We start from the raw sequence: 16,044 nt of genomic DNA, 5'->3' as shown, positions 1-16,044 counted from the left end.
GAGGAGATTCCAGCTCTCCTTTAAGCAAATGCAAGTCTTACTCATGTTAGCAGGCATCAGTCAGAAAGCAAAGCTGTTGAGTAAGGCACTGGCTGTTTGCACATGGCATAAAATCATAGAATCAACCAGCTTGGAAGAGACCTCCAAGATCACCCAGTCCAACCTATCAACCAGACCATGGCACTAAGTGCCTCATCCAGACTTTTCTTGAACACCTCCAGGGACAGCGGCTCCACCACATCCCTGGGCAGCCCATTCCAATGCCAATCACTCTCTGTCAAGAACTTCCTCCTAACATCCAGCCTAGACCTCCCTCGGCACAACTTGAAACTGTGTCCCCTTGTTCTATTGCTGGTTGCCTGGGAGAAGAGACTGACCCCCACCTGGCTACAACATCCTTTCAAGTAGTTGTAGACAGCAATTAGGTCACCCCTGAGCCTCCTCTTCTCCAGGCTGAACACCCCCAGCTCCCTCAGCCTCTCCTCACAGTGCTATGCTCCAAGCCCCTCACCAGCTTTGTTGTCCTTCTCTGGACATGTTCTGGTACCTCAACATCTCTCTTGAATTGAGGAGCTGAGAAGTGGACACAGTACTCAAGGTGTGGCCTAACCAGTGCTGAGTCCAGGAGCAGAATAACCTCCTTTGTCCTACTGGCCACACTGTTCCTGATCCAGGCCAGGATGCCACTGGCTCTCTTGGCCACCTGGGCACACTGCTGGCTCATGTTCAGCTACTATCTACCAGCACCCCCAGGTCCCTCTCTGCCTGGCTGCTCTCAGCCACTCTGTCCACAGCCTATAGCACTGCTTGGGGTTGTTGTGGCCGAAGTATAGAACCCTGCACTTGGCCTTGTTCAGTCTCATCCCATTGCCCTCTGCCCACCCATCCAGCCTGTCAAGGTCTCTCTGCAGGGCTCTCCTACCCTCCAATAGATCAACACCTGCTCTTAATTTGGTGTAGTCTGCGTGCACACAAGCACACTGAATGAACAGGGAGAACACCACTTCCATGCCCTGTTTGGCAGAAAGCCTGAGATCCAGGCACGTGCAAATGCTACTGCAGGTTTCACCTTTTAAAAGACATCTTTTTATTTGCACTAAAGGGCAAATATATTCCTATAGTTCTAATAAGCAAAATCTGGTTTCTGCATTTCAAAATTAATTGAAGAAATGAGAAGTCAAGGAAATGGAGCACAGAACCTGTTGTGAGCAGTGGGGTGCAGTACTAACCTGTTCCTCCTGCATGAGTGCCAGTAAAAATGGCTTGCAGCAGGAGGTCCAAATGGCTTAATCAAGTTCATTAGGTAGTTTTATCAGGCCTCAAGAAGAGTCATCAGGCTGACCCTCAGCACACTGTTGTGTTTGTGTGCATGTTTTGGAGTAGATAACAAGTTGGTATCACATTCTCCATTTAAGGAATCCAAGATGTGGTTATCTCAGACATACAGAATTTGCCATCCTTTCATTAGAGCAACATGCTATAATGGATATTATTTCCCACTTTCCTCTATGAATGGCAAAAACTTCTTGTCATTTATTTCACAGCAGGACCCCTCCCTGGAATGTGTGTGTGTGTAACTTGCCACTGGAAACATCAGAAGAGTTTTGGGTTTGAGATCCTGTTTCTTAAGGGGTGATTGCACACATCAGATGAGCATGTGTAATCCTATTGCTTCCCTGTGGTTGCAACAGTGATCACACTGCACTCTCTCCATATTCTTTATCTAGCTTATTATCTTGCCTGCCTATGTATTGCAGACACTTAGATGGTAAAGGCATTTGTTGATCTCTCTTGGGACCCATTATTCTACAGCCCTTCCTTCCTCTCTGCTGGTGATAAGAGTGTCCATTAGGGAAGAAGGAATCACTGCTGTCAAGAAACTGTGTCACTGGAAATGTTACTGGAACTGTAGGTTTACAAAGACTGCAGAAATTTATCCTAGCTCTTGAAGAAGAAAAAAAAACCACTCCTAGATCTACAAATCTCCACAGAAGCCACAGGACCTGAGTGAGCAGCAGTGAGGCTGCCATCAGCCACCACCATTCATTTCCAGAGCTTGCCTTATTCCTCTCCAGGCCCAGCAATAAGGAAGCAAAGCTACAAGCTCAAGGGTCCAACAATTTCTTGCCAGAGGAGCCCTCCCAGGTCCCAGAACTTAACCAGCTGTCTTTTTCCCATTCATGGTAGAAAGCAAGAAACTAACATTTATTAAGGGATAACTGCTTAGAGGGCAGTGCATAGATGTGTAAAAGACATTCACTTTGTATGTGAGCAATTGTGTCATACATAAACTGCTGGAGGGGAGGCACATATTCATTCTCTTTATGGCTACACAGTCCATGGTTTTCCCATAACACTACAACATAAAGCTCAGAGAACATTTACCACTACATTTCCAACAACATTATCACTACGTACTGGTTAACTGAGGCTCTCAAAACAAAATGGCTTGTCTGTGATTCCCTCTCGATCTTGTCATGAGTCAGTGGGAGGACCAGGAGTCAAACACAGAAATCCTCACTCAGAGCGCACCACAGCTTTATTGCCTTTTCCTCCTGGGCTGCCAGCATCTCCTCAGAAGCACTGACTTTGTTGGGACTCTGACATATCATTGCTGCAGTGTGAGCTGGAAGTTGGGAAAAAGGTGGAAGTGCAAACCTAATTGTTATCCTTCTCCTTACTCAGATATTTCTGTCTGAGATGGACAGGGCTGTGCTCTGATGCATCAAGTGAACAGAGATAAGCCTGATGCTTGGACTTGTGTTCTTGGGAGGGATCTGCAGTTCTAGGCTACAGCAGAGGAACATGACCCTGAGCCACACGGACTGCAGAGCCTTGGTAAGACAGAGGAGCTCTGGTATTGAGGCAGGAACTCACCCAGCTCCATGACCTCGTCTGTCTAATGTGGCTGGCTAGCTGGAAATACCAGGTCACCTTGGCTTGTTTCATTTGCCATGTGAGGTCATGGAGCAGGACAGGCTGCAAAAAACACCCACAGGCACAAGACAACCCCATGTATTGCACAGGAGATTGGGTGGTGAAGGCAAAGCAAGGGAAGCAACACTCATTGGCACTCATCTCAGAAATGGACAGGCTTTCAATTTCCAGCACATCTCCAAAGCTCTCCACATTTATATTCTGACCCCCTCCTATTCTTTTCCTTCAAATAAAGCCCTGTCATGTGGAATTCACACTGGAGACAGACTGATCCAAACAGTGGGAAGAGTTGTTACAGCCCCAGAAGATGACATCAGAACCCAAGTGCTGTCTAATGGCAAACTATCTCCCTGTGCTGTGAATCCTGCCATTAAAACACCACACCACTGACAGGGTGGCACAAGCCAGTGGCCTGTGGATTGATATTCATGCAAGCACAAGATTCCTTCACTTTCCCACTGGCATCTAGGCAGCAGGCCACTTCTTACTGAGAGCTCCATGGCAGTGAGCTGACTCTGACCATTCTTTTTAGGAAACATGTGGTAAGAGGAGCTCTGTGTCCTTAAGAGGTACAATATGTCTCTGCACAGATTCCACACCCAACCCTAAAAGTGGCTTCCCCAAAAAAGACAGCGAGCGCTGCCTTCCATACAGCAAAATTGTGACTCACTTCACTTTTTCAGTATTAAAAGATAAACTTGATTTAATAAAAGTTTGTACAGATTTTCACTTGGAGAAATCTCAGCCAGAACAGTGCCCTGAGCCCTGCCCCAGCTGATGGGCAAATTGAAAGGTCCATTTGGATTTTCTGGACAGTTAATTTGCTTCATACAACAGACCTGCAAACTGCACATAAATCAGCTCAACTCTTTCTGTCTTCAGTGCAAGGAGTTCACTTTCCACACTGGCTACGAGGTGCTTGTGCAGCGGCTGTTGGATGGGAAGAAGATGTGCAAAGATGTGGAGGATTTGCTCAAGCAGAGGTAAGACAATCACAGTGACAATAAGTACTCGAGGTGTGGCCTGACTGGTGCTGAGTACAGGGGTAGAATGACTTCCCTGGTCCTATTGGCTACACTATCCCTGATACAGGTCAAGATGCCATTGGCTCTCCTGGCCACCTGGGCACACTGCTGGCTCATGTTCAGCTGCTGTCGGCCAGCACCCCTAGGTCCCTCCTTGCTTGGCTGCTCTCCAGCCACTCTGTCACCAGCCTGTAGTGCTGCATGGAGTTGTTGTGGCCAAAGTGCAGAACCTGGCACTTGGCCTTGTTAAAACTCATGGCATTGTACTGCGCACACCTATCCAGCCTGTCCAGGTCCTTCTGCACAGACCTCCTGCCCTTTAACAGATCAACATCTGCTCCCCATTTGGTGTTGTCTGCAGACTTAATGATGGTGGACTCAATCCCCCCACCCAGATCATCAGTGAAGATATTAAATAGGACTGGGCCCAGCACTGATCCCTGGGGCATACCACCCATGACTGGCTGCCAGCTGGATGTGGCACCATTCACCTCCACTCTCTGGGTGCAGCCATCCAGCCAGTTCTTAGCCCAGCACAGAGTGCCCCTGTCCAAGCCAACAGCTGCCAGCTTGGCCAGAAGTTTGCTATGGCAGACAGTGTCAAAGGCCTTGCTGAAGTCCACCCCCTCTTCCTGGTTGGGTGGCTTGTAGCAGACTCCAACCAGTATGTCAGTCTTATTTGTCTGCCCTTTGATATTTACCCATAGGCACTCAACCCACTCATCATTAGTTACAAGCTCCATGGTGTCAAGGGCTTTCCTGACATACACAGCCACCCCTGCACCCTTTCTACCTCTCCTGTCTTTCCTGAAAAGCCTGCACCTATTCACTGTAGCATTCCAGTCATGTCATGCATCCCACCATGTTTCTGTGATGGCAAGCACATCATAGCCTTCCTGTGGCACCAAGGCTTCCACCTCGTCCTGCCTGTTGCCCATATTATGTGCATTAGTATACACACACTTCAGCTGGGCTGCTGATTTTACCCCTGACACTGCCTTAACACCCTCAGCTTCCTTTGTGGAGAGCCTGGTTCCATCCCCTACCCCCTCGAACCTAGTTTAAAGCCCTCTCAATGAGGGCTGCCAACTCATGGGCTAGAATTCTTTTGCCCTTTTCTGATAGTTGGACTCCATCTGAGTTTAGCAGACCAGAGGCAGTCAAGACTGCCCCACGGTCAAAGAACCCAAACTTTAACTTTAGGCCCTAGCCCTTGAGCCACTTACTGATAATGCTGGTGCTCCTGTACCTTTCTGGAGCAGAACACCACCTGTGCATCTACCCTATTGATCAGTTGACCCAGAGCTTGGAATTCCCTTTTAATTACCCTGGTACCCTTTATGTCAATTTCATCACTGCCAGCCCAGACAACCAGCAGCAGGTAGTAATCAGAGGGACAAATTATCTCAGGCAGCCTCCTTGTGATATGCCATACCCAGGCCTCAGGGAGACAACAGACCTCCCCGTGGGATGGATCTGGATGACAGACAGTAGTTTCCTGTACCTACCAAAAGGGATCCATTCTCAAAGAAAGAAAAGCTACATAAGATGCTGCTAAAAGCTCTTCCCAGATACCTGAGACAATCCACATCATTTGTCAGCCCTACCAGACTTTGAACAACAAAGCTGTAGGTGATGTCCATCCACTACATGCTTCTTAGGTGCCACTCAACAACAGGTATGGGCAGCTGATACTTTAGTGTGTGAGGAAATATGCAGCTGCTCTGATTCCTTTGCCACTCGTTTCTCTACTTCTGACTTAGAAAGGTCTATCTGAAATTTGGTTCTATGTTTAAGTGGCTGGGTTTCAACAGCTTCCACTTGTAGCATGAGGCACATACACGCTCAACATGATCTGGAGGAAAGACCACACAGCACAGAACATACACGCAGCAGCTAATCCATGAGAACTGCCTCCTCATGGATACAGCTCTGCCCTCCTTGGCCACAGTTTCCTTTTGTCTCCCATGCTGCCCCCATCTAGTTTTCCAGTTTTAGGTTGGTTCTCTTCAAGCCCTGGGACTTTCAAAGTCATATGAGCTGTCAAACTGCAAGTTGACTATTTCACAGCATGAAGAGTCTCCCATCAACATGTGAAGCTGTTTGAATCACTTCTCTTGACCACCAGTGGAGGTATATTTTATTGCTTCATGTCACACAGTCCTGAAGTTGCATCTGCCTGACGCTAGCTTAATTTCAACTGTTTAAAATAGCTCCTTTGTGACTCATAACTTACAGAGATCAGAATTCGGTTGCAGGCTCTGCACTGCAGCACATCTCTAGTGCTGCATACGCCTCTGTCTTTCCGAGACGTTAACAGAGGTTTTTGCAAGTTGCAGGGTAAGATTCTGCCTGGTTTGTGGTAGAAACACAAAGGACTTTGCACAAAGAAGAAGAAAACATAACTACAGTCATTTTGCAGATCTGAAAGCTACCAGAGCAAGCATTTCCATGCACTTTTGCACACCCCTAAAACCTTCCAGCGAGCGTGTGTACTTGCGTGTGCCCGTGGGTGCAAGTGTGCTGGGGGAAGAGAAAAGCTGGTAAGCACCAAGCTGCAGGAAGAAGGTAGTATTTCCAGTTTATTTCTGGAAGATGTTTGTTTCAGTTTGTCCTCCTGTCATTCACTGGAAGAACCGAGGTAAAGATCAAGGGGTGGGATGAATCTCTGTTCTTAGAAGCTGCCCATACCATGGGCTTCTTGCCAGAATTTCCACAAGGACTCCTGCAGCAGCTGCCCTACAGCCTGAAACCAGCCTCCCTGGCTGCATTAACCCTTGATCAATTTTCCACCCAGGTCAATTACTTTTGCTCACAAATACTCCTGCCTGGTCCAATGGAGGGCCTAGGAGATTGAGCAGTGAGAAAAGAGTTGTACTGCAGGACAGAGGTGACCGCAAAGCAATGAACCTGCAGCAGAGCTGCTGGTGCAGCTGGCTACAACACAAAGTGCTCGCAGACAACAGATGGAGAGGAACAGTCAAAAGCATGATGTGATGTTCTCAAACAGAGACTTGCCCCAACAGCTGCTGTGCTGCAGAGCTCCACGACCAGCCCTCAGACCACTGGCACTCAACAAACAGCAATAACAAAGCACAGTGTGGCAGAATGGGAAGATGGCTGGAAGAACAAACCAGTGGGGTGCATGGCCTCGCACCAACATGAAGATTCCTTTCCTGAACAAGTACATTCCTCCAGGATCTCAGGTTTCAGACTCAGAACTGGCTGAAATGCTTTGAAGGCCCCTTCTGAGAACTGGGTTTACCCTAAGGAAAATCCAACTCCCCCAGCCCTAGCACCAGGCTATCTGTTAATTATTTATTATTGATTGTTGAATAGATTTTAGCAGCTACTCAAAGACTGAAAGCTCAATTCTGCCCTGGTCTTGTACCCAGGAGAAAGCAAATCACATACTTGGTACAAATATTTAGTTATTTTTTAAACAGAGAAGATAAATTTCTACTAGAGCTGGGGGAGGGGAAAAGAGCAAAGAAATAAGTGTGTTTCTTTATTAACCATAGAAACAGAATCACTTTCCTGAGTCACCAGTTACAGTTCCCCATTAATTGAGATATCACATCATGATATCCCCTCCCTAAAACGATCAGAGCCCCACCTTACCACCAGCAAGGTTCCTTCTCCCTCTGCCTTCACTGCAGCTGTTCTAGCAGCACCTCAGTGGTCAGAAATTTTCCTGCTACTCCCAGCTATCACTTATCCAGAAGCTCTCTTAAGTGAAACCTATTCTTCTCTCCACTCCCAGCCTTCATTTTAATGGATCAAGTCAGCCACTATCTTTTAGGTTTCTTATGCAAAAGAAGCTCTCCATTCTGAGCATACTCACAGCAGTTCTGTTCACCTCTAATTGAATCCAGCTCTTTGGGGACAGACTTGTATGCAGCACTCCATAGGAATCAAAGCCAGAGGGATGGGCTTCGTTTTACCTCATTTCTTCTAGAAATAGCTCACTCAAAACACATTTGAGGTATCTAATGGCACTAGGACTCAGGGGATAAAATTTCTTTACTTTCCCTATTTTATGTGTTTTCCATATTGGATGCAAACCAAGATTCAGGTAACTGTGATCTTAACACCATTAAGAGAAACTAAGTAAGCTTTTCTTTTAACAGAGCACAAGCAGAAGAGAGATATGGGAAAGAGCTGATTCAGATCGCCCGAAAAGCAGGAGGACAGACAGAAATCAAGTAAGGGGTTCTTGCATTCTCAGTACAAATGAAAGGTTTTGGAAGCACCACCCAACTGTGGTGTTTTGCTTATGACTAGAGTGATAAGATGCTGACTTCAGTGTGTTACACAACAGTTTACAAGGTATAGTAAACCCAAGAAAATGCCAAAGTCCTTCAAAGCAGGAGTCACAAAATCTCTGTTTGGGAATAGGTCTTTTTCTGAGAAATGTTTTCCTTTCAGGATTGCTAATGGTGCTTAATATTTGCTTTCAAAAGCAGACTAAGTGATGGGGAAAAGAAGGGAAAGGAAAAGGTTGTTAGATGTTTAGGATGGTGGCTTGGCAGTTCTGGAAAGCTGGTGGACACTCAGAGACAGTGACAAAAGCAAGAGCAAAGACACCAAAAGACACACACCGTGTGCTTGAGAACAAACACAAAGTGCAAAGATGCCAACAATTAGCCACGGAATAAAAGGCTTATCTTAGGAGTACAAACTCTAAACTTCTTTGAAGGGATTTAGTTTGAAACAGGTCAATGGAACTAATGAAATGCACTAAAATGACATATGTTTTTCTCAGTCTCCTCCATTACTATCTTAGATCACATGTAAATTGTGTTGGGAAGAGAAGATATATGCTGGCATGGAATTTAACTTAATAAACACTGCTGATAAACAGCTGCTACTATGGATGGCAGCAGCAATAATGAGACATTCTGTCATTATTGCAACAAGTAATAATACAGTAATAAGGTAGCAGAGGATGAAGATCTGGGGTCACAGAAGACAGATTTGAAAGAGACCTCAATCTAAACACATACCAGCTCTATTGATCCCTGGAGGCTGCTACCCTCATCCATCCCATATCTCAGTTCTTAATTGCAGTCTCCTTTTCATGTTGATTCATCATTCTCCTGAGTCTGAGTGTGGTATCCTGCTCATATGTCATGGGAAAACTCAACCTCAAACCCTTGCCCCACTGTGACATGGAAAGCACCAGGCAACCACCCATAGTGCTTGCTACAGGTTTGGTGGTGGCACAGGCAGGCTGACAGGGGAGCTTTTGCATTAATTGAAGTGTCTGGTAGTGTGGAGAGCATTGAGGCTCACCCCAGACTATGGGCAAGCCTCTCCTCCCCTAGGGCTCCATCTCTCCCTTGACCCTGTGCAAGGCTATAATAAGGCACTGCAAGGTTCCTAGCAACGGCTGCTGGAGATGACACTTTCCTAATCAATGAAAAGGGAGGAGAAAAAACTTATTTTGAAATCAAAATAGCAGATTAAGGATGGATGCTTGATATTAGGAGGAAGTTCCTCCCAGAGAGAGAGACTGGCATTGGAATGGGCTGCCCAGGGAGGTGATGGAGTCGCTGTCCCTGGAGGTGTTCAAGAAAAGACTGGATGAGGCACTTAGTGCCATGGCCTGGTTGATTGGCTAGGGCTGGGTGCTAGGTTGGACTGGCTGAGCTTGGAGGTCTCTTCCAACCTGGTTGATTCTATGATTCTATGATTCCCAAACCAAAAGCTAAGGTCAGCATCTATGATTAAGGAAAGCCTTCACCTTGACTGGAAGTGCAGGGCAGGCAGAGCAAACCTGTTCAGAAACAGCTTTGGCTGCCCTTCTGTGACTTAGTGGGAAATTCATGGCTCTGGCTTTTCCTAAGTGATTATAAAAGCTTGATTTAGAGGCAGAGTGAAGTCTCAGAGTTGGGATATGGATCCAAGTTCCTCTCCACTTTGATCCAGCAATATTATAACTTGGCACAGAGAGGAGGCTGAATGTACCAACAAAGCATGCTGCAGGGATGATTTACTGTGTTTCCATAAGCCCACACCTGGCCTGGGTAGTGACCAACTTTGCACTGATATTTTTATCAGAGCAAATGTCTTACCATATCTGAGGTGGAGAGAGGACACTTTGCTTTCTGTCCTTCAGCATTCTCTGGCTGTTTAAGGAGTTACACAGATGGGCAGTGAAGGGCATTAGCCCAGCATAAACACTTCAAAATCAGAGAACACTAGAGTCTATCCTGTGTGGGAACAACTCAGGAAAATGAAAGGTTTAGTTTTAATGCCTTCAAGTTTTGGAGATGGTGTGAAGGTTCTGTTTGTTTAGATGCCATTGATTGCTGACAGCAGTTCTGCTCCCAAGGTCAGTCCTGCAGTGAGACCTATAATAAGGAAAGCTGGAAAGGACTATGCTACAGCTATCCCTTTTGATTATTCCAAGTACTTCCTCCTTCACAAGACTCTCTGCTGTCAGCTGGCACACTGAGTCCTAGTGCTATTACAAGTACTCAACAGGCTGAACAGGGCTGTTCACATCTTTAAATGCAGCTTTGGGTAGCAGCATTTCTCAAATGAAGTCCAGTGAAGGCCTTGTGCAGGTATCAATTCAGACTAGGAGATGAGGTGAGAGACAGCAGCACTGTGCAAAAGAACTTGGGGTGCTGATGGATGAGAAGCTGGACGTGAGCAGACAATGTGAGCTTGCAGCCCAGAAGGCAAATCACATTCTGGGCTGCATCAAAAAACACATTGCCAGCAGGTCCAGAGAGGTAATTCTGTCACTCTGCTCTGCTCTGGTGAGACCTTGCCTGGACTACTGCATCTAGGTCTGGAGCCCTCAATACAGGAAAGACATGGACCTGCTGGAGCAGGTCCAGAGGAGGACCACAAAAATGATCAGGGGTTGAAGCAGCTCTGCTGTGAGGACAGGCTGGGGGAACTGGGGCTGCTCAGCCTGAAGAAGAGAAGGCTCTGGGGAGACCTGATAGCAGCCTGCCAGTACCTGAAGGGGGCTACAAGAAGGCTGGAGGGAGACTGTTCGCAAAGGCCTGCAGAGACAGGATGAGGGCAATGGCTTCAGACTAGAAAAAAGCAGATTTAGATCAGATGTTAGGGACAGCTTCTTTACTATGAGGGTGGTGGACGCTGGAACAGGCTGGCCAGGGAGGTGGTTGGGGTCCCATCCTTGGAGATATTCAAGGTGAGGCTCAACAGGGCTCAGGGCAGCTCTAGTTGAAGATGTCCCTGCTTGCTGCAGAGGGGGTTGGACTGAATGACCTTCAGAGGTCCCTCCCAAGCCAGGCCTTGCTATGATTCTATGATTTGTAGCTAAAGCTTGCATTTGACAATCACCAGGAACAAAAAGAAACTTCCAGGTTTCTTTGCAGAACATCTCAGAGAACTTCCTGGGCTGTGCTATGCATTGCAGAGGAGCAGGAATTACTAATTTTAGATAGCTCATTTTCTTGCTAATGCAGAATTATTATCCTCTAGTCTTAAATTCAGTCATCTGTTAAACACCTCAGATACTAAGGCTTTCTGTCACTTCTCCTGGGAAATTATTTCACACTCCAGTTGTTCTCAGTATCAGGAAGGTACCTGATATCCTTTCAAAAATCAATAAAAAGAACTTAGAAAATCCATCTGTAATAATTACCCCAAAACTTCCAGTATCAGAAAAGACCCAGAAGACCTTAAGAGAAACAACTGTAAGGCTAATTAGTGCTGATTAGCACAACTTGGAAAGGAATAAATTGGCTGCAAAACCTCTCCCATCATGGCACCAGGTCAAAATGATGCTCTGTAGCTGCCGTGGAAAGCAGAGCCGGAGAGCAGCATCTCAAGGCTGAAATGAGAAGCAGTCCCTGTGCAGGGCCCTGCTGGCAGAGTGTCTATGGTATATCCACATCACAGCCACCACCAAACCTGCCCAACTGGAGACAACAGCACCACTGAGAACCATAGAACAGCCTAGCTGGAAAAGCCCTAAAGATCGTCAAGTCCAGCCACAACCTAATATCTCCCTGTACACAACTACTCTGCCCTGGTGAGGCCTCATCTTGAATACTGTGTTCAGTTTTGGGCTCTCCAGTTGAAGAGGGACAGGGATCTGCTGGACAGGCTCCAGCAGAGGGCTACAAGGATGATTAGAGGATTGGAGGGCATGGCTTATGAGGAGAGGCTGAGGGACCAGAGACTTTTTAGTCTGGAAAAAGAGAAGACTTAGAGGGGATTTGATAACTGTTTATAAATATCTGAGGGCTGGCCAGGAGGGGGGGGACAGGCCCTGTTCATTGTTCCCTGGGATAGGACAAGGAGCAATGGATGTAATTTGCAGCAGAAGAGGTTTGGCCTCAACACAAGGGGGAACTTCTTTACTGTAAGGGTCGCAGAGCACTGGCACAAGCTCCCCAGGGAGGTCATGGAGTCTCCTTCTCTGGAGCCTTTCAAGGCCTGTCTGGATGTGCTCCTCTGTGATCTGTGTTAGATAGGATTGTCCTGCTCTGGCAGGGGGGTTGGACTGGATGATATCCTTGTGTCCCTTCCAACACCTAACATCCTGTGAGGCTGTGAACTGTTAGACCATGGCCCTATGCTCTTCATCCAAATGTCTTTTAAACACCTCCAGGGATGGTGACTCCACCACTTCCCTGGGCAGCCTGTTCCAGTTGCCCAAGACCCTTTCAGTGAAGAAACTTTTTCCTAATATCCAATCAAAACCTCTTCTGGTGCAACTTGAATCCATTTCCTCTTTTCCTGTCCCTCGTTAGCTGGGAGAAGAGGCCAGACCCCACCTGACTCCAACCTCCCTTCAGGGAATTGTAGAGAGCAATGAGGTCTTCCCTCAGCCTCCTCTTCTCCAGGCTGAATAACCTCAGCTCCCTCAGCCACTCCTCATAGGACTTCTGTTCAAAATTTGTGTTCACCACTTCATGTGGTGGACAGTCCAGGAGAGCCTCACAGGCTTACGTCCTCCCAGTACCGGTGTGAACAGCTCTTTCCAGCTCCAGAAACTCAGTTGCTGGCAGCTACCCAGCTCTTCTGATCTCAAACCCTTGGATGCTAAAAAAATGTAGGGAATAAAAAAACCCTTTCTGTTGGTTCCTGTGCTTGGTGAGAGGAGGGTCTGATCAAGAGAGAAATCAGGCAGCAGTGGGGAGGTACTGCCCAGGTTGTTACTTCAGCACAGTCAGGACTGGCACAAAACGAAGCACAGAAAAGAGGCACAGTGAATAAATGCCAGTGATGGGGAGAAGCTTGGGGATGTCTGCAGCACACTGCATCAGGCAGTGGTTGTGGCTGTAGAAAACAGTTCTCTACAAGCCTCCCCTGTATTTTAAAAGCTTTTAGTACTGAATCAAAATAAAGAACAATTTCAACATTTTTTCAGGCTCTTCCTGTCTCCTCTGCACTTTTGCTTCAGCTGGAGCAAATTGCTGGACTCAGCTAAATGTATAAATAGACTCAACTGCCCATTTCTATTTTCTGAAAGACAGAGATGAAGACAGATGCTACTGACTCGAAAGAGGGATAGCAGGGAAGGCTTGCTGAAATGGAACAGCAACTCCGTGACCACACTGCACTGCTGTGAGAAAAATCTAGGTGACAGCAGGCATCAGGTTTTGATCCTACACCCTGTCCAGTGCTTCTTCCCTGAGCAGTGCTACAGCTACTCAGATGGAGAGCTGATCACTCAGGGCTTGGCAGACAACCACTAGCCAAGTCTGTACTAAGACACTGCACTACTGAGTATCAGCAGAAATGTAACACCATGGCTGGGGAAAGAGGGCAATGTGGCATCTCCACCTGCAGACTCCTTAGCACCAGAAAGGAAAGGAATCACTTTGACCTGAGAACTAGCAGAAAACAAGTTTTTTAGCACTGCTATTGCAGATGTGATGACTTCAGAGAGGTCCTCACTGTTCTTTTTCAGGTCGATATTGGAACTAGCCATGGCCAGCCTACAGCTGCAGAAAAACCTCTAGCTTACTACAATGGGAGAGGCAGACAAGCTACAATGAGTGAGATGTGCTGCAACCACCTTTTAATTTCACTTTTTAAAAGCAGCATTAAGGAGGTTTCTCAAGTAAGCTGGTGCTGGTTACCATGGACATGGCAAATGAACACTCCAGCTCCCAGCTCAAGAAAGAAAAGCTGCCTGTAAGTGCTGCCTACCAGCCAAAGGACACAGACATTCAATAGTCTAGCCTGGTTCACACAAATTCAGGCACTCTGGCTGCTTGCCTCTGCCTCCAGCACTGCAGCTGGTAGAAATTACTTCCTCTAGGGAAGGGAGAAACCTTCTGCCCAACCCATGACACAGATCTAACTCGGCACTTCCTACAGGCCTTGGCAGGTTCATTCTAATGGAAAGAAAGAAGCATACACTTGAGGCAAAGTGCAAGAATGCTCACATGGGCTCAGACCAAAATCCTTTCAGACTAATATTCTGTCCCCAGTACTAGATGCCAAGGGATGAGTGGAAAAGGGCAAGCATATGAAGGTATTTCTCCTAAATAATCTTCCAGCCACACCACCAGCAGCTCTGTGTGTAGTAGCCTCCAATGCAATTTTCTTCTTTCTTATTTAAAACCCTGAAGTGTTTTAGCACCCACTGAATCTTGAGACAAAGCAATGTCCTTTCCTGTTAAGTGCAGAAGTGTCTTTTTCTGTGTTGATTTTTAGCTCACTTCACCACACTAGCCATATCAGATCAGACACACATTGCAAAAGCAGTTTTCTTACGGTGGGGTTCCTCAGCACACCTCTGCACTGGTGAGCTGCAGTCCACTGTCTGCTCTGGTTCTTACAGTTACTCTTAGAATCATAGAATCAGCCGAGTTGGAAGAGACCTCCAAGATCATCCGGTCCAACCTATCACCCAGCCCTATCCAGTCAACTAGACCTTACAACCACTCAGGTCCGTTATGACACCAAAGCCATAGAAGAGCCTGGCAGCTTCCCTCAAGCTCATCACCTGGATATGCCAGCACAGTTATGGATGCAGGCTGTGCCTGGGAGTATGAGTAGCTGGAGGAGTCTTACAGAAAGGACTGGGAGGAGAACAAGTATTGCAAGAGAGCATGAGAGGGTATTAGTTTTAAATATATCTGGAGAAGAGGAGGCTCAGGGGAGATCTTATTGCTGTCTACAACTACCTGAGGAGTGGTTGTGGCCAGGAGGAGGTTGCTCTCTTCTTTCAGGTGGCCAGCACCAGAACAAGAGGACACAGCCTCAAGCTACACCAGGGGAAATTTAGGCTCGAGGTGAGGAGAAAGTTCTTCACTGAGAGAGTGATTGGATACTGGCATGGGCTGCTCAGGGAGGTGGTGGAGTCGCCGTCCCTGGAGCTGTTCAAGGCAGGATTGGACATGGCACTTGGTGCCATGGTCTAGCCTTGAGCTCTATGGTAAAGGGTTGGACTTGATGATCTATGAGGCCTCTTCCAACCTTGGTGATACTGTGATACTGTGATGCTGTGATCTCTTGAGTGGGTCAGGGCTAGGAGAGGACTGGGCAGCACCTGAGAAGTGGGCGAAGTGCAAGGATCACAACAGCCAGAGCAGCAGGATGCATCCTGCATGCAAACGAAGCCATGGAACTCACCCATCACAAGTCAGGGCTGAAGTGTATTTTTAAAATATCTTCTTTCCTACACCTTCTACTAAGTTTAAAGTCTTCTTATGTACTTTTAATTAAGAAAGTAAATAATTGCAAGCACAATTTCATATTCTCTAATTATAAAAGAAAAGATGAGAAAGATGATTACAAAGCTGGGGCTGTGTATTCCTGGCAAATGCCAGGCTACACCAGTATCTAGTGGGGGAGAGGGAAGCACATGTTATGAAGTGTAAATCATGTTGTGCTCTCTACACTGTGTTGTACACATGGGAGAGGATGTACAGGAACTGGAGATGTTCAGCTAGTTAGAAACTCAGACCAAGTTTGCAAGTGCTTGTTGGTAGCACACACAGTAGTGGCGTCCTGGCACACTAAAGATGATGCTTCTGCCTTTAAGAGGGAACACCTTTCAGGCTGCAAGGTGACAGGGAAATCCACATGTTACCTTTGAGGTGTTGCCTCAGCAGAGCAACACAAAACCAGAACA

General features: G+C 46.9%; 2 protein-coding genes across 2 annotated transcripts in view; one reads left to right on the top strand and one right to left on the bottom strand.

Annotated features, from left to right (window-relative positions):
- The window catches only part of SCAPER (S-phase cyclin A associated protein in the ER), a 243,491-nt gene that overhangs the window by 197,412 nt on the left and 30,035 nt on the right, over positions 1–16,044 (bottom strand). The window lies entirely within an intron of this gene.
- The window catches only part of PSTPIP1 (proline-serine-threonine phosphatase interacting protein 1), a 54,550-nt gene that overhangs the window by 12,801 nt on the left and 25,705 nt on the right, over positions 1–16,044 (top strand). Inside the window, exons 2-3 of the mRNA XM_064157321.1 lie at positions 3,820–3,920; positions 8,093–8,167. Of these exons, the coding sequence (XP_064013391.1) occupies positions 3,820–3,920; positions 8,093–8,167 (176 nt within the window). The remainder of the gene's footprint in view (positions 1–3,819; positions 3,921–8,092; positions 8,168–16,044) is intronic.

The sequence above is a fragment of the Pogoniulus pusillus genome, chromosome 17 (genome assembly GCF_015220805.1).
Source record: "Pogoniulus pusillus isolate bPogPus1 chromosome 17, bPogPus1.pri, whole genome shotgun sequence".
NCBI lineage: Eukaryota > Metazoa > Chordata > Aves > Piciformes > Lybiidae > Pogoniulus > Pogoniulus pusillus.
This window is presented reverse-complemented; position numbering and strand designations above follow the sequence as displayed.